This window comes from Cheilinus undulatus, linkage group 8, assembly GCF_018320785.1.
Source record: "Cheilinus undulatus linkage group 8, ASM1832078v1, whole genome shotgun sequence".
Classification (NCBI taxonomy): Eukaryota; Metazoa; Chordata; class Actinopteri; order Labriformes; family Labridae; genus Cheilinus; species Cheilinus undulatus.
In genome coordinates, this window is record NC_054872.1 from 22,325,899 (window position 1) to 22,346,523 (window position 20,625).

The 20,625-nt window shown below is 37.5% G+C and overlaps 2 protein-coding genes across 5 annotated transcripts in view; both read right to left on the reverse strand.

Annotated features, from left to right (window-relative positions):
• The window catches only part of LOC121512976 (MDM2 binding protein), a 53,917-nt gene extending 51,758 nt beyond the window's left edge, over nt 1-2,159 (reverse strand). For both annotated transcript variants that reach the window (XM_041792420.1, XM_041792418.1), the window contains exons 1-3: nt 1,993-2,159; nt 1,528-1,611; nt 1,342-1,415 (exon numbers count right to left, since the gene is read on the reverse strand). In XM_041792420.1, coding sequence (XP_041648354.1) covers nt 1,342-1,415; nt 1,528-1,611; nt 1,993-2,059 — 225 coding nt within the window. In that variant the 5' untranslated portion in view covers nt 2,060-2,159. The remainder of the gene's footprint in view (nt 1-1,341; nt 1,416-1,527; nt 1,612-1,992) is intronic.
• Nucleotides 2,160-3,248: 1,089 nt separating this feature from the next.
• On the reverse strand, nt 3,249-20,432 carry LOC121513352 (zinc finger protein ZFAT-like). Of its 3 annotated transcripts, none has more exons than XM_041793048.1 (24): nt 20,257-20,432; nt 17,521-17,679; nt 17,029-17,190; nt 16,672-16,797; nt 16,417-16,521; nt 16,226-16,315; nt 16,071-16,144; nt 15,534-15,619; nt 15,264-15,356; nt 14,846-14,994; nt 12,241-12,332; nt 11,894-12,042; nt 10,907-11,804; nt 8,389-8,515; nt 8,028-8,260; nt 7,808-7,889; nt 7,584-7,703; nt 6,694-6,867; nt 6,489-6,577; nt 5,853-5,991; nt 5,520-5,626; nt 4,627-4,714; nt 4,418-4,515; nt 3,249-4,332 (listed from the first exon to the last, which is right to left on the reverse strand). In XM_041793048.1, exons 1-24 carry the CDS (start codon nt 20,273-20,275, stop codon nt 4,054-4,056), a joined length of 3,738 nt encoding a protein of 1,245 aa, XP_041648982.1. In that variant the 5' UTR covers nt 20,276-20,432; the 3' UTR covers nt 3,249-4,053. The 3 variants fall into 3 exon arrangements, with proteins under 3 accessions (XP_041648982.1, XP_041648981.1, XP_041648983.1); XM_041793047.1 differs by having other exon boundaries at nt 3,249-4,338; XM_041793049.1 differs by lacking the exon at nt 17,029-17,190 and having other exon boundaries at nt 3,249-4,338.
• Between the last annotated feature and the right edge of the window lie 193 nt (nt 20,433-20,625).

Here is a 20,625-nt window from a genome sequence, read left to right on the forward strand (position 1 = left end):
AACCATAAGTACATATGTACAATTCTGTCACCATATCGACTGTACATATGAGCAGAGTGTATAAATGTAATTTTGCTTTAAGTTTCTCTTTCTGTTTTCATTCTTTTATATAAACTTTGAAGCGGGGTCTAAGGGCTGAAGTTTTAGGTCTGAACTACAGCTACAATTTTTGGTTTGGCGATGTAGTTTAATTTGAACATTTAAATTTTATTAAATACAGGGTCACATTTTCATTTAGTGCTCTACAGAGTCCACTGTCTATTGCCAGGTTGCGACAGTGCAACCTGCAGCTCTCAAAAAGGCGGATGAAGCTTGGTTTTACTGTTTTTAAAAATACATTTTGTGTATAGGTACATCTCATCTCAAGCAATCCCTTTCAGATTTTCAATACTGAATGTCCACATTTGAAAAAGATCAATTATTTAGATAGTTTGTTTGATCCAAAAACAAATTTGTTCTTAAAGACTATCACAATGGACAGGTTAAGATGGGCAAGTTAAAGCTAGTACAGGGCAGACCTAATGTTTTCACAACAAAAAATGTGTGCCTATTTTAGTATCATACCGGCCAAAATGAGCTCCAGAAATATCAATGAAACAAACGCAACCACAAAAATGTGAAATGACCCAATCGTGGAAAAGATTTACCAAAATGTCAGAGGACAGAATTAACAAACAACAGAGTATCCTTATAGCGTAAAGTCGATAATTACCTTTGGGCTGATGAGATTTACCCTATTTTTGAGGAGGTGAATACGTCATATAACTACAGGAATGATTTATGCTGTAATTTAAACTCAATAAAGGAGAAGCTTTTGATTAAGGCTTAAGAAAAATGGCAGGACTATGATCTGTCCAAACCAAAACTTTTGACATACGTGCTGATTAAACAGAAATTGAATTGTATGTTACATCTCAATTATCGAGACGCCAAAAATCTTTGGTTGCACAGTTAAGATCTGGTATTCTTCCTCTGGCCATTGAGATATGTCGATTCAGAAATATTCCTAGAGAAAACAGACTTTGTGAATAGTATGATTTAGCAGTAGTAGTAATATGATGTGTTTAAACCTTTTAATTTTGACTCAAAAGCCTGAAAAAAGCAGGATACTTTATTTAGCTAATTAATTAATCTTTGGTTTGTCTCAATCCTCTTTTTCTGTTGTATGAGTGAACAAATGACTGTGCATCCTGATGCTATTTTGTTTAAATTCTTGGTGACATGCAAGCACATAACTGTATGTATGACACAATAATGAAATAAAAACTTTAGACTCTATCAGCATATCAGATAACAGCAAAGATCCAATGTCTTAAACAAAACTTTATTGAACTGTCTCACCTGTGTAGCTCCATGGCAAGCCTGAACAGCAAAGTACCATCTCTGAGCTGCTGGGCTGCCACTGAGAGAACAAGCTTTAAAGCATGTAGAGAAAAAAGTGAGGACAAGCTGTCTAACAAAAAATGTATGTGTGAAAATCAGACATGATGACAGATACCCATGGTTTCAAAGTCTTCCAAAGTGTACCTGGAAACACAGAGATCCCTCTCTTTGATTCCTGAGCGGAGATGTCAACAAGTTTTTCATAAATCTGCTTCACTGGCTCCAGACCTGTGAAAACTGAGCTGTCAGGCTTTCTCATGACAAGAATACCAATAGCAAAAGCGAGTTTATCAATGATTAACACATTAAACTGCAAATGTACTGTATTCTGCTTGCAGTTAAATTGCTTTTTTCCAACAGTAGTTTCAACAGTTTGGGTTTGAAACTTCTGTAATAAATAAAACCGAAGAAAAGTTCATAATGCAACATATTGACCATCTTAGTCGACCCAGCCTTCAAGTATAGTTTTAGTTTTGTTTAATTCTTAGCTATGTGAATTTTTATAGTATTACTATATAATTGTTACCTCTGCCACAGTTAAATAGCATAGCACCGTCTACGTTAGCAGAGTAACTTCACACGTACTTTAAAAAAGGAACTTGTACTTACATTTAAAGTCTTCCGCAAGCTCTTCGTCGGTTTGGCAGAAGGATAAAATCAACACGTAACGGTCCATGTCGAGTAAACTTCAGTAAATTCACATTTAATATTTCCTTCTGTTAAAATATTGGTCAGTTAAGAACAACAGTTTTCCCGCACTGTCAAATTTCCCACCGGTCTTCTTCTTCTCTAGTCTGAACAACATAGTGGCTGATGAAGACAGACTACACCGCCCCGTAGTGGACAAAGAATGAACTACAGCATGCAAGTCTGTGAGAGGTATGCAGCATGGGCAGCAAGATTTTGTCTTCTTGACAGGAACTTTGGGGGCTAGACTTTCAAATCAGCTGGAACAAAATAAATATTTTGGTCCAAATAAAACATTAATGTATAAGTTTCTGCATTTTCTTTCAAAATGTAAGTAAGTTTAAGCATTAAAAGTGTGATCAGCTCCTTTTGCTGATGTGTAATTGAAACAGTTTAGATATATTTAGGACTGCCTTGTTATTCATCACAAGGTTTGATGCTAACATGCTCCATTTGGAGCATGTTTATACTGGTCATACAGGTCTTTTTTTAAATTCTCAGGCAGGGTAATTACACTCTCTGAGAGCCTACAGTAAAAACCTGACAGAAAACTGCAGATTTTATCAGGACTGGACTGATAAGTATGTGTTTATCATGCATCACATTTACTTGTAACAGCTGACAGGTGGATTTCTGTAAAAAAAAAAAACAAAAAAAAAACAAAAAAAACAATCATTAAGTAATTCCTGATAAAACTGTTGCAATCTTGATCTTTTTGGGTGAATTTGATCCCTACAGGGATCTGAAGACAAAAGTTAAATCTTTTTTTCCCTCGTCACATTTTCTGAATGAGGAACTTTGTCAGCCTAATATGACCCCTGGGGCACCAGTGGATCACTGGTCTGCAGTTTATAGCTTAAAAAAGTTACCCTCTGAATGGACGGTAATGCAAGCATCCATGTAGTTGTATCCCACGACTTAAATTGTTTCTTTGTTATAAGACACACTGTAATTTCTAGCTCTGAAAAAGTCAGTACCACATTAGAAGCAAGACATTGCACCTCCAGAGACATGCTTTTACATTTCCCATCCTAATCAAGAGATTCAGCACATTTGTCAGACCATTCATAATTTAACTACAGAGCAGGGTCGGAAATTACCTTTGTTGCCTTCCTTCCACTTTAGCTGGTGGATTCAGAAATCTACTAGCCACTCACATTTTTTGCCAGCCACTTTATTTCAACAAGCAGCATAATGAGATGAGGTATAATATGAAAATCAAGAATTACAATATTAAGCATTAGAATTTAGTATTATAATATAGTATTCAAGAACTTGTTTCTCATTTTAGATCAGTAGACTGTGAGAGAGTTTCTCCATTAATGATCCATACTTTTGCTCTTTTTAAAAGTGTTTTCAACCAGTTTGTCTTATACTTGTCCATGCAAACATTTGCTGCATTTAAATTCATGCGGCTTTCTGCATTATGAGTGTCAGACTTAAGAAAATTAACTATTTTGTTCGTGATTCCTTCAATATTACCATGGAATTCAGGCTGTGTTGGACTCTCTTGGATGTCATACGAGCAAAACATAATTGACTGTAAACATTTGACAGTAACTCTGACACAGCAAGGAGGAGGCGGGGTCCCTCAGTGATTAGGTCTGCTTGGTTCTGATCATGAAGTCATTAAAACAACCAAAACCAAAAAAAAAAATGTCAGGACTTAATTCATGCCATCTACCATTACAAAAGCATTTTTTTTGCAGGAACACAATTAAAAACATTTTCTCAGCAGTGGCCACTCTTGTACATCAAACTCTGTAGGACAAAGGTTTTATTCATATTTTCTTTTAAGTACAAAATTTTTTACATAACAACACAAACAAGTTTTGCACACCTGGCTTTATATCATTACCAAAAACTGAAAAGACTGGAGTTCATGTTCAACCATGTTAAATATATATACATAAATCCTGACTTTACTGATGCATTTAATTTACTTCACTTTGTAAACTGATCAACTGACACTCACTGGTCTGCCTAGTTGATTTCCACAGTGTGCTCCTGGACGTAGACAATATAGTGGTGGGTGTTTTCTCCCTGAGTTAGGACTGTCAGAGCCTCCAGGCTGTGTGCGTCCTCCACCACCATCACCTGCTCACCAGTAAGGCCCCCATCTGCATTCACCACCATCACCTGGTCTCCGGTTAGACCCCCATCTGCATTCACCACCATCACCTGGTCACCAGTTAGACCCCCGTCAGCGTTCACCACCATCAGCTGGTTGCTGCAGTCACTGACTTCTTGCTCATCAGCCACCTGCAGCTACAGACACAGTCTAACTTAATTACATTGTTTGATCTTCTCATGACTTCTTGTGTTGTAAAAGAGTGATGTTGTTTACCTGTTGTACCACAGTGACAGTGCCCGGAGCCATGGCAACCATGGACGTGACAGCTTTATGAGTTTCAGAACTGAACTCAGTGATCTGCTGGATATCAACTAAATGCAAAATAATTAAATGTATTTGATATATTTACTAATGTTTTCAAAGATCAGATTAACACAAATTAAAATATGATAACTTTGTATGTTTGTCAGTGTTTTTATTACCATTTTCCTGCAGGGCATCGGCAGGTATTTCTGTCAGCTGCTCCTCATTATCCACAGTCACATACTGGGCCTCCACTGCCTCTCCAACCTGGATATTTTTATACAAATGATATGGATCAATTAATGAGATGATGAAAATACTGGCTATGACTAATGCTACGATCAAAACGGATACTGTTTGCCAACATGGTTTACCTAGCAGGTTGTTTTCTATAAAATTTGTGCTTTTTATATCTTCTACAGATATTTGGGTCCGTTTCATGCCTTTATTGATAGGACAGTAGAGAGGGGAATTACTGCAGGGGGAGAAAGTGAAGGAGGGCATATGTCAAAGGCCAGCCAATCTCTGGATGGCAGCGAGGACTGTGGCCTCTGCACACTGGGCACATGGTCTTACTGCAGTACTCTAACTTTTGACAGTGTTGGCCTTATTGGCAAGTTGGGTGTCCTCTGGCAAGAATAAAGCAGATAGTCAATCTTATAGCAAGGCAATGCATACTGATGCACTATGTGTCTTTTAAGAACACCTAAAGTCACAGGCAGGAACTTGGATAACTTCACTCATGGTGCAAATGGTACTCAATTACTCAGTAATTTGAGCAAATGTAATTAGTTGCTTTCCAACCCTGCATACAGCACCATTCCACGCTGCCTGCGGCAATATTACATGTAGACTTCATCTCCTCTGTGTTACACCTCTGCTGCTGCCTCCAATGGCAGATCACATTCAGAAGATTTCACAAAGAATTTCAACTTTGCCGTCTTCACAGTTTAAAGTAAGCCATTCAAAAGTTGTTAAGGTATATCAGACAGAAGCTGACACCTGTATTTTGAAAAATCAATACTAGTGTGTTTTTCAGTCTTTTTCGTCTGTGTATGTGAATACTGTTTACCTCCCAGGTGCCTTCCAGCACACTCAGACTGTGTTTGTTCTTCAGGTGGCGGCTCAGTTCCCATTTTGTGCCATACACAAATTCACATTCAGGACATTTCAATCCACCTAAATATGAGCACACAAGATCTTTGTGAGGTCATCTTGAAGACTCTTTATGTTCTGTACAAATCTCAGGAGTCTTATTCTACCAGGACACAAAGCTTACAGCCATTTTGAATTTGAAAGGATGAATATTGCCATTACTATGTACTTTGATTACCTTTCTTTTACCACACCCTGTTTAGTTTTGTCCTGAAATATGAACAAAGTAGAGTGAAAGCACAGATCAGACCTTGCTGTTTCAGAGTGTCAGAGTCAGGCAGGCCAGGTCCAGCATTTTCATATTTCTGGTCCGGGTGTTTCAGCTTGTAGTGGCGCTTCAGGGTGTGAGCCATGTTACAGGAGTAGTGGCAATGGACACAGCGAAATGGCTGTATAAATAAATTTAAAAATATATATATATTTTCATTTTTCTATTTCTTTTTTTTTTTTGAAAAAGAAACACTCAGAAGTCAACACAAATAAAACTTCAATGAGGAAAGGTTGAATTTGGTTTGGAATACTAAATACATTTTGAGCAATTAGTTCATTGCTTGGTGGAGCCAAGGTTAGCTTCATTCAAAATTTTGATAAAGTTTGTGAAAGTGTGACACTAACACAAAAAATGAGATCTGGTGTTCCGTCTTTGCTCTAATAGTTAGCTCTACAGTGGGAAAAATACAATAAATTAAAGAAAAAGGGAATTCTTTAATCAAAATAAGCCCAGAATACTTTAAAAATCCCCAGAAAATACAATACAATAACTTAATTTTAAAAGGAGATAAGCTTGGCTGTAATGATTTTTCCCCATTTGTATTTTATATTTTAGATGGCTATAAGTTACAGGGCATTTTAGCATGCTTTGGTTGATAGTTGTGTCTGTTCTGACCTTAAACTCAGAGTGTTGCTCCATGTGTCTGAGCAGGTAACGTTTAGAGATTGAGGTGTAGTCACACTCTGAGCACTGAAACTGTTTTCCTGAAAAACACACTGCATAAAATTAATGATAACATTGGCAGTAATAAATACAGTAATTACTGAATAACCAGTATTTTAGCAGTGGTGCCATCAATGATGGAGCAGAGTGTACATACCCTCGTCGCTGTGGGTCAGTCTGTGGCTTCTCAGCGTGATTTTAGATTTAAACTTTTTGCCACACAGGTCACATAAGTGGCTTCTCTCCGTGTTGTGTTTATTCATGTGTTTCCTCAAGTTGCTGCTGCTGCGGCTCGCATAGTCACACACAGTGCAGAGGTAAGGCTTCACACCTGCATACATGGACATGGATTAGAAAAAAATACAAGATCACCAGCAGGTCAGCAAAGATTTTAGGAAGTGAAACTAAAGGTGTAACCTTAAGAATTATAATCACATGAACTGTAGTTTGATAAAATAGCAGCATACAAAAGCTGCAAAATCTGTGTTATAAAAGATAAATGTTTTAGTTAAGAATCAAAATCTAAAGCTGGAAAGACAGTTATTGAAGTGAATCATATATATGTGTATTAAACAAACTGAGGTGGTACATTGCAGGGTTTCTTTTGGAAAACTGGCTGTAATCAGAGACCTTTAGCCACAGTGAGCTGGATTCATGCCTGCCAGCTGTTACAGCTTCAGGACAGATGTGACTTTGAGGTACAGAGTTCACGAAGAAGTAGAGTGTCATGGACAGATAGCTCTGCTTAAAACATGCTGTATGCTTCAACTGTTGCATTTGTGTTAGTCTTTTGAATTTTTTTTTTATCAATTTGTCCCTTTTCATCATGTCTTTTTACCATAAACTTCACTAAGAGGTCATTTTCCTTCCACAACATCTGCAGACTGTTTTCAGTCTAGTCCATCCTTCTGGAGGGTGATCAGGGGAAAGAGGGACAGATGGAAGCTCATATTGCATTAAACAGGATGTGAAATATTGTGCATGGGCCTCAGTTGTTGTTTTAAACTTGTGCTGTGTGTTTTTATTAAAGGAAGAGTTAGAACACACCTTCATGTTCCCATATGTGCCGCTGAAAGTCACTGCTATTCTTCACGAAATAAGAGTCACAGTAAGGACACTTCTCTGCACGCTGCACCATCAGGCCTACACCCTGCGCAGGTAGGGAGTCTGTACAACACATAGACATAAACAAAGATGCGAGACACATGCTAATATGGCAAAAGCATTGTTTTGTGTATGTCTGCATGTATATATATATATGGGCTCTTTACCAGGGTGGGATGTCTTGATGTGGTGTTTCAGTCTGTGCTCTGGATAGCTCTGCTGGCAAACAGGACAACTTACGCTCTTCTTCTGTAGATTAGAACAAAAAACATGAGAAAATGACATGAAGATAAAAAAATCAAGTGTCAATAATGCAACTTCTTAGAGCTTCAAATGGTAAAAGCTAAGAGAAGATTATCAAAAACGTATGTGCATGTGGTTGGTTACCTTTCCTTTGTGTGTCTTCATATGCTCTTTTAGTTTGTACTTGTCAGGCGTTGTGTATTTACAGTCTGGATTAGAACAAGTCAGCAGCATGCCACTGTGCTTCTGGATCTGGTGCCGCTTCAAAGCACATTTAGTGATGGTAGAGTAGCTGCACTTTGAGCAGTAATGCGAGTGCTCTTTGGTATGTGTGCGTACATGGACATTATAGTGGACGTTATACATGAACAATTTACCTGTGAGGAAGAATAATGTGATTAGAAATGGCAGAGACTGATTAATGCTCAAGCAAGAGCAAATAAAGTAATACTGAGTAAATAATAACAATGATGCACTGACTCTATAGGATGTGGGATTATCTCACCGCAGTATTGACATTCCAGTTCTCCATATATTTTCCTGAGCCGTTGGAAAGATTCAACATTGAGCGGAGTCTTCTGAATGGCTGACAGCACCTGCAGGAACGCACTCTCATGGGAAACCTCTGACACCTACAAACCATAAGGTGAGGGAGAGGAAGTCAGATCACAAAAGGCAAACTAGAGGAGTAGAAATACGTACTATCTCAGCAAGACATAAAAGATTAGTTAAAAGTAGAAACATTTATGTGTTTAAGAAATCATGTTAATCATTATAAAAACAACTTTCCTTTAATTAGAAAATTAAGATACTATTAGGATTAGGCAAATTGCAAAATTAATGTGTTAGCACCATTTAACTTCTTAACTTTAGAAATTTCATTTTCCTTGAGACATTACAAACACTGCTGTAAAATACCTCTCTATAGCTCCTGAAGAATAGCACTAAAAGCTTTTGCTATTGATAAAATTGTTCTTAGTTGAAGTGTGTGTGGCATCAGTCCCTTAAATAACATTTCACTATCAAATATAAGACTTTTAAACCCTTTTAAAGATCCAGAAAAGGAAGATTAAACACAATTTTAACAGCATTGGATATGTTTGGATTTCATGAGGGATTCAATGCTTTTAATTCCCATTGTCCCAGTTTTTAGAGTTTTTTGCATAACCTGCAAAATGACTCTTGAGGTGTTTTTTTTTTACCCCTGCCACCAATACCTTTCAGAAATTGAAACCAATTTATGTTGATGGTGAATATTTCCAAATTTCCCTTTTCTCTTCCATTCATGGTTGGTTGAGTGTGTGCATACCACACTGGTAAATACTGTCAATTGTTATACAAACAGCAGAACCACATAGCAAAAATTCAAAATCATATAAAGCTAAGTAGACAGTGTAGATTTGAAAAGCAACAAACCTTAAGACCTGTCACAGATAATTTTAAGGACATTTTAAGATATTTATGACCAATTTTATAAGAGTAATTTCAAACTTTTTAAGAATTCAGGGTAATTTTCAAATCAAACATTCAGCTTCTTATGTGAAGATTTGTTTCTATACTCATCTTTCAAGTTCACTAAAATACATTTATTTGGGTTTATTAGTTACACTAGAGGAAGGATTTTTAATGTTAACATGTTAGCTTTAGCACTGAATAGGATAAGAATTATTTTCTCATGGTTTAGAGGCTAACAGTTACAGTGCCTGTAAATACTCACCCCCTTAGATGTTTTACTCTTTCGTTGATTTTATTAATCAATCATGGTCAATATAGTTAGGCTTTTCTGAGAAAAAAAAATTCAACCTCTTTAATATCAAAGAAAACCAATTTGGTTAGTCATTATTCCTGGCTACCATTACACCATGAAGTCAAAAGTACACCCAGAGTAACTCAAAGAAATGTTTTTGAAAGGTATACTGTAAGTCAGGGGATGGATTCAAAAAAAACCCTGGCACTTAACATTCCCTGGATTTCCGTTACATCCATCTTCAAGAAATGGAAGGAATATGACACATGCCTAGATTAGGCCGTCCACCCAAACTGAGTGACTGTGCGAGAAGGACACTAGTGAGAGAGGCCATCAAGACACCTCTGACCACACTGAAGGAGTTACAAGCTTCAGCAGCTGAGATGGAAGAGACTCTGCATACAACAACTGTTGCCCTGGTTCTTTACCAATCAAAGCTTTATGGGAGAGTGGCAAAAAGAAAGCCACTGATGAAGAAAAATTATGTTAAATCTAGACTATAGTCTGCAAAAAAAGCCATATGGAGACTCCGTGGTCAAGTGGAAGAAAGTTCTTTGGTCTGATGAGACCAAAATGGTGCTTTTAGGCCATGAGACATGGCATTATGTTTGGTGGACACCAAACACTGCGCATCACCACATACATGCCATCCCCGCTGTAAAACACAGTGGTGGCAGCATCATGCTGTTGGAATGCTTCTTGGCAGCCAAGGCTGGAAGGCTTGTAAAGGTAGAGGGTAAAAGGAACGGGGAAATATATAAAAATCCCAAAGGATAATCTTATTCAGTCTACAAGAGAATTATGGCTTGGAAGACTTGTTTTCCAGCAAGACAATGACCCAAAGCAGTGAAAGCTACACAGAAATGGTTTAAAGACAACAAGGTGAATGTTCTGGAGTGGCTGAGTCAAAGCCCAGACCTCAATCCAACAGAAATTTATGGCTGGAATGAAAAAGGGCTTTTCATTCCTGATCCATGTGCAACCTGTCAGAGCTTAGGGTGTTTGCAAAGAAAAATTGGGTAAAATTGCAGTGTCTGGATGAGCAAGTCTGATTGAGACCTATCCACACAGATTCAGTGCTGTGATTGCAGCCAATGGTGCATCTAAATACTGACATGAAAGGGGGAATTTTATGCAGTCACTTATTTTACATTATAATAAAAGGGTAAAATATCCAAGGGGGTGAATACTTTTTATTGGCACTGTAATTGAGATAATAATTGGTGGATCTGAAGCTGAGACTGTTGTCTTTCTCAAGTAAATGTTTTCAATTTACCCTTTCTGAATTTGATGTTTGCATGTCTTCCGTTTGGGGTGCTGAAGACAAAGGCGAGTGTACACTTAAATTAAGTGACGACGAGGATATGTGTGAATCCTCTCTAGGGGTGTTTATGTCTTCTTGAGTCCTGCCCTCTGAAGGAGAAATGTTGATATTCTTTGTTGATAAAACCATGTGTGTGTTGTGTTCAGCAGCATGAGTGCATGAGTCCACCATGTTGTCCTTTGACTCCTCCTCTGCTGTTGCTTCATCTGGTCCGTCAGTGGAAGTTTTAGTTTCCATAGAAACAACCTGATAAAGCATTTCTTGTTGAACTTGCTCTTCTTCTTCTCTCCCCCCCTTAAGTCTATCTGTTTCTTCCTCCACTTTTTGTTCCTTATTTTCACCCACTTCAACTTCCATCCTCTCCTCTCCTCCTTCCAGCATCACCTCCTCTCCTACATCTTTTTCCCCAGCCTCTTCTCTCAGTGTTTCATTTTCTCCTTCCTGCTCCATCATGCACTCTTTCGTCATCTCTCCCTCTGTATTCTCCCTCTCCTGGTCTCCCCGCATCTCTCCCCCGGGCTGCGTCAGACAGAAGCTGTTGTTGATGCAGTCGCTAAAGGTTGACTCCAGGTCCACCTCAGGGTGCGTCTCTTCCAGGTGGTTCTTCAGCCTCACAGAACTCACAAACTTCCCATCACAAACACAGCAGACATACAGGAAGAGATGCTTCCTGACATGAGCTGCGAGGGCAGTCAGCCTGGTCGCAGCATGGTCACAGAGGAGGCAGGCAAAGGGACGCAGAGGTCCGTGGACCAACAGGTGGCGCTCTTGCTCAAGTTTGTTCTTAAAATGACGGTTACAGGTTGGACAGTGGTAGAGGAGCTCTCGGAGGCACTGACGAGTCTTTAATCTGGGGAAAATAAGAGGGACATGTGTGTTAGGTGGTTTGACAGATTGATCTGATAAAAGAAGGTAAAATAATGACCACAAGTTTAAAACCTGAGCTGTTGGTAGCTCTGTTGGACAGCGGGGTCATTCAGATTATGGTGTTCCTCCATGTGTTTCAGCAGGTTCTTCACATCTGAGTATTTACACTCACAGAAGCTACAGTGCTGCTTTACCTTCAGATGGACTCGCTCTATGTGGACCTGTGATAAACAAACACAAGTTTATGTTGCAAGTTTAAAAACAGGAAAAACTATTACTCTATATGAGGAGGAAACCAAAAAAGCTTAACAAAACATTAAAATACTGTACATCTAACTAGAACGATCAGATCTACAACAATTCTATTATTTTACAGTGAAAGTCATGCTGTCAAAATACAAATAAATTAAAATCAACACCTTAAGGTGTCCCTTGTTGAGGCAGTTGAAAGGACAGTGTGGACAGCTGAACTTCTCTCCTGTGTGCTTCCTCAGGTGAACGTTCAGGTTGGCTTTAGAGTGAAAAGTAAGAAAAAAGGTCACGAGATGAACAGTTCTAAAATTGTTTGATAATGATTTTAGATATTCCATTAATGCAATATTTTACGAGTTACTCTGATCTGCTATATGTTATGATTTACACCACTTATCCTCAATTTGGATACAAGCTACCACTATCATAAAAGGCTTTGCAGTAAACTAGGATTAGTACAGCTGAAAGAAATCCTCCTCTTTTGATACTGTGATGTTGAGTTTGCCTTCGCATGTCTAAATAATGTATAAGAGTGAGGAAAAACTGGTCGTCATCTTTAAACATTTTATTCCTTTGTTTCAGATGCTGTTCTCATCAGTGCTATTTTTACATGTGCCATTTGACATTTGTTTGCTCTCAAAGTAGAAATAAAAACCTCCACCCTAACAGTATGATCCATAAAAAGGCACACATATAGCATTGCAGCAAACTGGCAAGATAAACTCATAATTCTAAGTCCAGTCTTGATCAAATCTGAGGTTTTCCGTATCATCCCTCAGGCTCTCTGAGAGTACAATTTTTCCCTGACTGTGAATCAAAACTAAAGACCTTTTTTTCATGTATTTCTCACCATCAGTCACGACACAGAATATTAGTGTCAAACCCAATGATGGACCACATCACAGTCCCAGAATCATATATCCAAAACATCTTAAATATAAATAACATCCATTTTTACTGTTACATCGATGATACTCAACTTTACACTCCACCATACCTGGTGACCAGTCAGACATAGATCATTTAATTGTTACCCAGAAATTAAATGAAGAATATCTCACGAAGTATTGCTATTAAGTGGACCAAAAACAGAAGTCCTTGTCATTTGTCTTGCAGCTTTAGGAAATCAAATCATCTCACAGCTATGAGTCCTTTTGTAAAGCCCTCCACCAGAAATCCTTGTGTAATTTTCAATCAGTCCTTGTGTTTTGAGCTTCAAGTAAAATAAATTGTTTAGTACACCTGTCTCAGCCAAAAATTCATTCACAACAGCTTGGCTTTTAACAGGAACCAAAAAATGTGCTCAAATCACCCTAATTTTAGCTTTTCTCCACTGGTTGCCAGTTTATTTTAGGCGTAATTTAAAATCCTCTTCCTAGATTTGAATGTTCTGCCTCCTCTCTATATTTCTAAGATTTTGTCCCCTTGTGAGCCCTTATCTAAGACCCTCTGATAGAGCTCAGCTGGCTGTTCCAAGACTGAGGCATGACACTCTGCTGATCCTTCCTTTGGCTCCTCTGCCTTTAGAATCCTGCCCCTCTAACATACCAGTACTGATAACAAATAGATAGTTTACTGCAAATAGGAAGCTCCACAAAACCAAGAGGGGCCCTTGTCTTATTACGTTGGCTACTAAAATCATCGATCAAGAAAGCATGGTCACATCACCCCTATTTTATCCTCACTTCACTGGCTCCCTTTGCATTTTAGAGTTGATTTTAAAATTTAAATCTTGACTTTTAAAGCCCTACATGGTCTGGCCCCAAGCTATCTCTCAGAGCTTTTAACTTTCTATACACCAAAGTGATGCCTGGGATCCTCTGATAAGAACCTTTTTTTCTCTGCCTAAAATGAGATTAAAATCTAAAGGGGACCAGGCATTTGCTGTCAGGGCTCCAACCCTTTGGGATAATTTATCTGAAAGTCTCAGACTCAAAGATTCACTACCTTCTTTCAAATCAGCTCTAAAAACACCTTTTAGATTAGCCTTCTCTTAACAATTTCTCTGCTTTTGAAATGTACTTCTATTGGTTTTTACTAAGGTTTTGATGTTTTAAATTTTCATTATTTTTTTTATTGTATTTTTTCATCTATGATGAATATATCTATTTTTATTTCCTTTGTCAGATTTCTTGTGAAGCACTTTGTAACTGAAGTTTAGAGAGAGTTAGTCTCTCAGTTTTTCTCTTCTAAAGACATTCTTTCACAGAAAAGCTTTTACTCTCTGATTTTAATAACTTTGATATTTTATCTCTCTTATCTCCTGTTGTTTTTCTTATATGACTGCATATTCTGTCTGTCTACTCTTACTGTGTGTTAATATTAGTAGTGAAGCACTTTTTAAAAATTACAATTCATTACCTTAATCAGCCCTTGTTGCTGGCTATGCTATGGCTGATAAGAACTGTGAAAGACTTGAAATTATTATATTTTGGAAGAAAATTAAAATATTTAAACAACAGTGGGTTTATCATACTAAGATATTTATTTGATCTTATTTTAATTAATTTGAAAATTCAGCCCCCCACTGTGTCTGCCAGAAAAAAGCTGAATTGTTGCATGAATGTAGCTGATGACCCATGGTTTACACTTAAAGTGTATCTACATTGGTTGTGTAGGGAGTGTTAAAAACGTACCCAGCTCTACATTATTATCATAGCATTACTATTAAATCATTGCATTAATATTAAGTGCATTTGAAGATTATTTGAAGCACTCAGTTATATATTTAAAGCAGCAGTTTCAACAAAACATCCCTCAGCTGTGATCTACCTTTAATGGTGGATGCATAGTCACAGTGTGGACACTGGAACGGTTTCTCCTGTGTGTGCGTCCTGAGGTGGGCCGTTAGTGAGTGTCTGAATTTGAAGATCTTATTACAGAACTCACAGGAGTAGATCCTCAACTTGCTCTGGTGTAAACTGGGAGACAGAGAGTGCACAGATTTGCAAATGATGTTGCAAATAAAATGGATGTTCTTCTTTGACTGGCTGAAGGCTGCATCGATAACGATCATAAAACTGTGAAACTTTTAACTAAGATGGATTAAAAACAAGGCCAAACATGTCTTTTCCGTCAGATTGTTAAATAAAATTCTTTTTGAGAGTTAGAAGTACACTTTACCTACAGCTACGGCCTTTTTAAATAAAACAACAGGGAAATAATCAATATTTTAAAAAACTCATCCTACTTGGAAGTATTTTGCTTGATAGAATATTCCTGGAAGCCTCTGCTGGTTGTTGTGGTTGTTGTTGTTGTCGTTGTTGTGGAGGTTGTGTCAGAACTGAGAAAAAAACAAAGGGATCAGATTATAGGTATGGAAAGTAGCAGAACAATTACAACAGTATGAAATTCCCATTCACATCAGTGGTTATGGTCAGATTTTGTTTATTAATCCTGATATCTTTTGTGTAATACATTTAAACAACTACAGGACAGATGGGCACTTTTACTATCGTACCTTGTTTCCTGATCTGTCATTTGGTTACCGTCACAGGAAGCAGCTTCACCTTTATCTTTTGAAAAAATGTGGAAGACTGCAGATGTCTGTTGGAGGAGGAAAAATCAATAAGTCAACCTGTTTAGAATATACTCATCCATATAAAAAATACATCTATCAACTAATAAGAAATATGTTGATTTAATTAGATAGATGTGTATTATTTTGGTAAAATAAAATGCATTTTAGAAAGAAGAGGCTAAATAGGATTTTGAATACACAAACATTCCTTAGGTTTAGTTATTATTGTGTAGGAAGTTTCTTTCCATTCTGCTTCCTTAAAGTTCTGTGCAAAATCCTACAGAAGTTGCTGCTGAATGAAACTCTACATTATTATTGTACGTAGAATGTATGTAGAATTATTTCTGTATGCTGGGGTGGAGGCAGAAATCTAGAGATGTCTAAAAACCTGCTCAAACAAAACCTCAGCAGAAGGTGAGGCTTGATATAACAAACAAAGTACAGAAAGGCTTTTATTCTCTTCACTCCTGTGGTTACTTGAGATGGAGCTTGGGTGGCCGGCGACTTCATTTCTGCTGAGCTTTCCTCGACTGGAACCATTTTAGCAACACCTGTCAAATTCAAAGAAACACTAATAAATCTGTTCCCTACTAAAGGTGATTGCAGTATCAAATATTTTTCTCTGGGCTAACCTGGAAGTGTTTCATCTTCTGTCAGAACGACGCTGATGACAGACTTCTTGATTCCTGCTGCTTGGCCTCCTTCCTTGATGTTGCTTGAGTCTATAGGTGAAAAAGATCACTATTTTAGTAGTTGCATTTTGTAAGACAGTAACAAGGCTCTTCATCTTGGCTGTAATTATTGTGAAGAATAGCAAACTTACCCTTTTTTCTCTTAGGCCCGGGTTTTACTGACTTCTGGTTTTGATTTACTCCCCCTGGATCCAAACTCTCTGAATCCTCGACACTCGTTTGACCACCATGGCTCCCTGAAAATGATGACATTGGTTTTGATAATCACAAACTCGCAAAAAAAAAAAAGTGTTTTTTCTCCATAGATTTTCCAACATGAGTAACTAACAGAGCCATTCATGTTTTAGTTACATGGAAGATCATTCCTGTTTTGTTTCCACCCCTACCATCTTCTTCTCTGTCCTCCTCTTCCTCATCTCTGAGGCAGATGTGTTTGAGGATCTGCCGTCTGTTGCTGAATGAGCGATGACAGTTTCTACATTTAAGATCTGATATCCCATCATGGTTTTCACCTAGAAGAGCAATAGAAAAGAGTCAGATTATGGTATGAATTAATTAAAAAATTGCAAAATTGATTAAAGAAAAAAACTCACTCACTCTAAACATCAATGGCTGTTAAAGCTATCTGCCCATGACAGTGGCATTGATGTAGTTTACAGTAATCAAACTCCAATTTAGTGCCACTCATTCAGAGAGAACTTATGTCTCCAGTGTGAGACACATATAAAGAATAACAAAAATACCATCTTTCGAGCTACACTGTCTCTCTCCGTCCTTGTCCGTCTCCTCTTCTTCTCTTCTGACGTAATCTTCTTGAGAATGAGCAAAGTTGGCCTTGCTCTCTTTCAAAACTGAACAAACGTTCTTAGAGCCTTTTGGTCGTCCTCGTTTTCGTTTAGGACTCTCTGTCAGCCACACGGACAATAGAATAAATGAGAAATAAACACCAATGTTTTCTTGATTAACAACCCCCTTAAATCCCGGCAATTATAATACAAGTATCATACAGCTCCACTGCTATCCCTTGAATGGCATTAAAGTATATTACAGTTCTTGTTATTAAGATGGAACAATTCATTTCATTGGGTAAGAGAACAAAACAATAATACCATACTAATAGTCTAGGTTAAAAGTTAGGCTAAGTCAAAGTGCCATTTATCAAATGTATAAATAATGATGTTGAATTTTCTATCATGATTCTGATTGCTATCCCAGAAATGGCACCCTTATCTGACCTGTAGGTGCAGCCACAGGGTCTCCTACAAGGGGCTGCAGTGCAATGACAATGTCATCAGGAGGCTCTTGCTGGGGGTGCTGCTGGGAGCAATGGACCAGCAGCTGAGCGCGACTGGGAGAGAAGAGGTTGCAGAGCCGACACATAAACACAGAACCAGCTAGAGAGGCAGGGAGAGGGAGGGTGAGGAAGAAGAAATTAGACAGTAAACCAGAAAAATGTGCTACTCTTCTGCTTTTTACTGGAGACATCATTCATCTTATTCTGAGTCCACAGGAAACACTTACAGTGTTACTTCCTGACACATTAAAAAGTACTTTTAAGACAGTAGTATTATATCTTTCTCAGAATCAGAATCAAGTTTCTCATCGGAGGTGCTGACTTGAAGCAATTATGGCATTACTAACTAGAAAAGCAGACCTCTGCCATTAGCCCTATCTCCCAACAGTACAGAATCCTTCAAAAAATTCCTGGATCCAGACGGGGATCTGGATCACTCTCAAAATTTAATCAGTTCTTCCTTATGCCATTTCTGACATTTCCTGAAAATTTCATGAAAATCTGTCCATAACTTTTTGAGTTATGTTGCTAACAAACAAACTAACAAACAAACTAACTAACTAAATAACTAACAAACTAACAAACCCTGCCGATCACATAACCTCCTTGGCGGAGGTAATAAGGTTTTTCAATGCAATTTAAAACATCCTTGACCATTAATGAGAATGAGACAGAGTCAGACTCACTGCAAATGAATATCATTATAAACTGACCCTTAAACTCCAGTGACTAACTCGGTTAACAACTGCACTTATGGTGTCAACAAAACTAAAATTCACAAGAAACACAAGCAAAGGAATCCCAGCAGTGATAAATGTACAACAGAAAAAATCTAAACACATCTAAACACATTTAAAAGCACCTAAAACACTAAGAAACAATCTGTCAAAAGGGCATCATGGGAAACTCTGCCTACAGATTTCAAATGGCAGTAGGCAAAGCTCAGATCAGTAGACTCTCTATAGAGTTGGAAAAATAAACACTGTCAAATAAATCCAAGACTTAAGATTTTTTTTAACTCAGAACAGACTTAAAAATACACTTTGGGAGTTAAATATGCTCTTAAATATTTAACATTGAGAATTCAACACTCCAGCTTTCACTGTGTGCTTTCTACTTGAAAATAATTTGCATCTGAGAATTATGTTAAGACTTTTCAATTAGGTACACACAAGTAGGCACAGCCACTAGAGGCCAGCTTTTGTACCTAGTTGAAAATTGTTTCCAAAATTCTTCGATGCAAAGGACTTTGAATGAACGGTCAAGCATGAAGTACAACCTCAATACTTTAAAGCAAGGGTGTCAAACTGTGTAGGGGTTGGATTTTGAAACCTGAGAGCACTGCAGTTCACATTTAACCATGAACTGCTAACCTCATTTTCACCAGTAATAAGATTACGGGGGAAAACTTAGCACTGATGATAAATGATTTTGAGTTTTAAAGTTTAAAGGCTCAAAATCCGAGATAAAAAGTCAACCTTACTAAAAGTCCATGTATGAGATCAAATTTAAAATTGTGAGTTTTAAAAGTCAAAATATGAGATTAAGTGTGAAATTGTGAGTTCTGGAGGTCAAAATATGGGATAGAATTCGAAATCATGAGTTTTAAAATTAAATTTAAGACAGAATTTTTTAATTGAGAGTCTTAAATGTCAAGAATGGGATTAGGAGTCAAAACTAGAAGTCTACAAGGTAACATGCCAGAAAAAATTCAAAATTATGAGTTTTAAAGGTCAAAATATAAGATAAAAAGTCAAAATTATTAATTAAAAAAGGTCAAATATGAAATAAAAATATGAAATAGTGACTTTAAGTTGTAATCCTGACATGCAAAATTGAAAATATGAAATAAAAACAAACATTAATTCTTTTCACACATTCCTGACTTTTTATCTTATCAGTTTTAACCTTTACTTTTCACAATTTTATGACTTAACAAGAATATTTGAAATCATAAAGGTTAAATTTACGTTTTCAAATTAAAGGAAATATGCAGACCTCATACCAGTGGGCCAATCATAAAATATGATCTTGCTGGCCAGGTATAACGGTACCACGGGCTGGATTTGGCCCCCGGGCCTTGGCTTTGTACACTCCTGCTTTAAAGTGTCCATTACTAATTATATAACAATTAATTATCAGCATTTGTACTCCATCGGCACACTCAATGTCCACTTCAGAGTAGATAGCAATGAGCTGTCCCACGCTGGTACAAAAGTAGCCCTTTAACTCTTTCATCTTGCCCACCCGGAATCTCTTTTGATACCAACTTATTAACAGGACAAATGTTAGGGTCTCATAGTTAACTTAAGCCTATTGATCTCTATCACAGTAATATACTTTTTTCCTATCGGAAGATGGACTTATAACCTCGATTCTAAGCATAATTAATAAGGATATGAGGAAGGTGCATTGTAGGTCTGTGAATTTTTTAAGTTTACTAACGTTTCAAACTTTTCATGGTTTATATTAATTGTTTTACAGGTTAACGTGTGCAACTGTCTCCATGGGACTTCCACAGTAAACACGTTAGGCATTGCACATGCAAGTAGGATGTAAATAACGAATACAGCGCATGTTAGAGAACAGAAACGTGCATATATTTGTTTTGGTGCGACTCGAAGTGACATGTAGACCCTAAAAACACATTCGAGTTAAAGCTAGCGGAGTTTCTTACCTGCATTTTGCCCCTTCATCGCTCCAGCGTCCGCATAAGAAAACGACAGTACTTTGCAGATATATTCAAACCACTTTCAAAGTGAATATAACCCCTAAATTTTAATTTAAAGACTAATTTAACATTCTATTCGTTAGCATTTCTGTCGAATCTGCTGCACAAAGCCTTCCAGCAAGCGGAAGTAAACCGGACACAGTAATACTGTAGCCGGCAGTCTCGCGCCCTCCTGTGGCAGGAGGACTGAGCTACAAGATACAAGAGATTCGCTTTATTGTCATTTCGCCGAGTATAGAGTTTCTCACCGGCATTGTCACCACGGTACAACAATAAAAATAGAGGTAGACAGCATGTACAAGTAAAAATATCAAT

What these genes read in the sequence shown, in the direction of transcription:
- LOC121513352 (XM_041793047.1), bottom strand. An exon ending in AAACATCAAATTCAGAAAGG is followed by an intron (nt 8,516 to 10,906) that starts GTAAATTGAAAA and finishes TATGGTTTGTAG; the next exon opens with GTGTCAGAGGTTTCCCATGA. An exon ending in TGACACTCTGAAACAGCAAG is followed by an intron (nt 5,627 to 5,852) that starts GTCTGATCTGTG and finishes GCTCATATTTAG; the next exon opens with GTGGATTGAAATGTCCTGAA.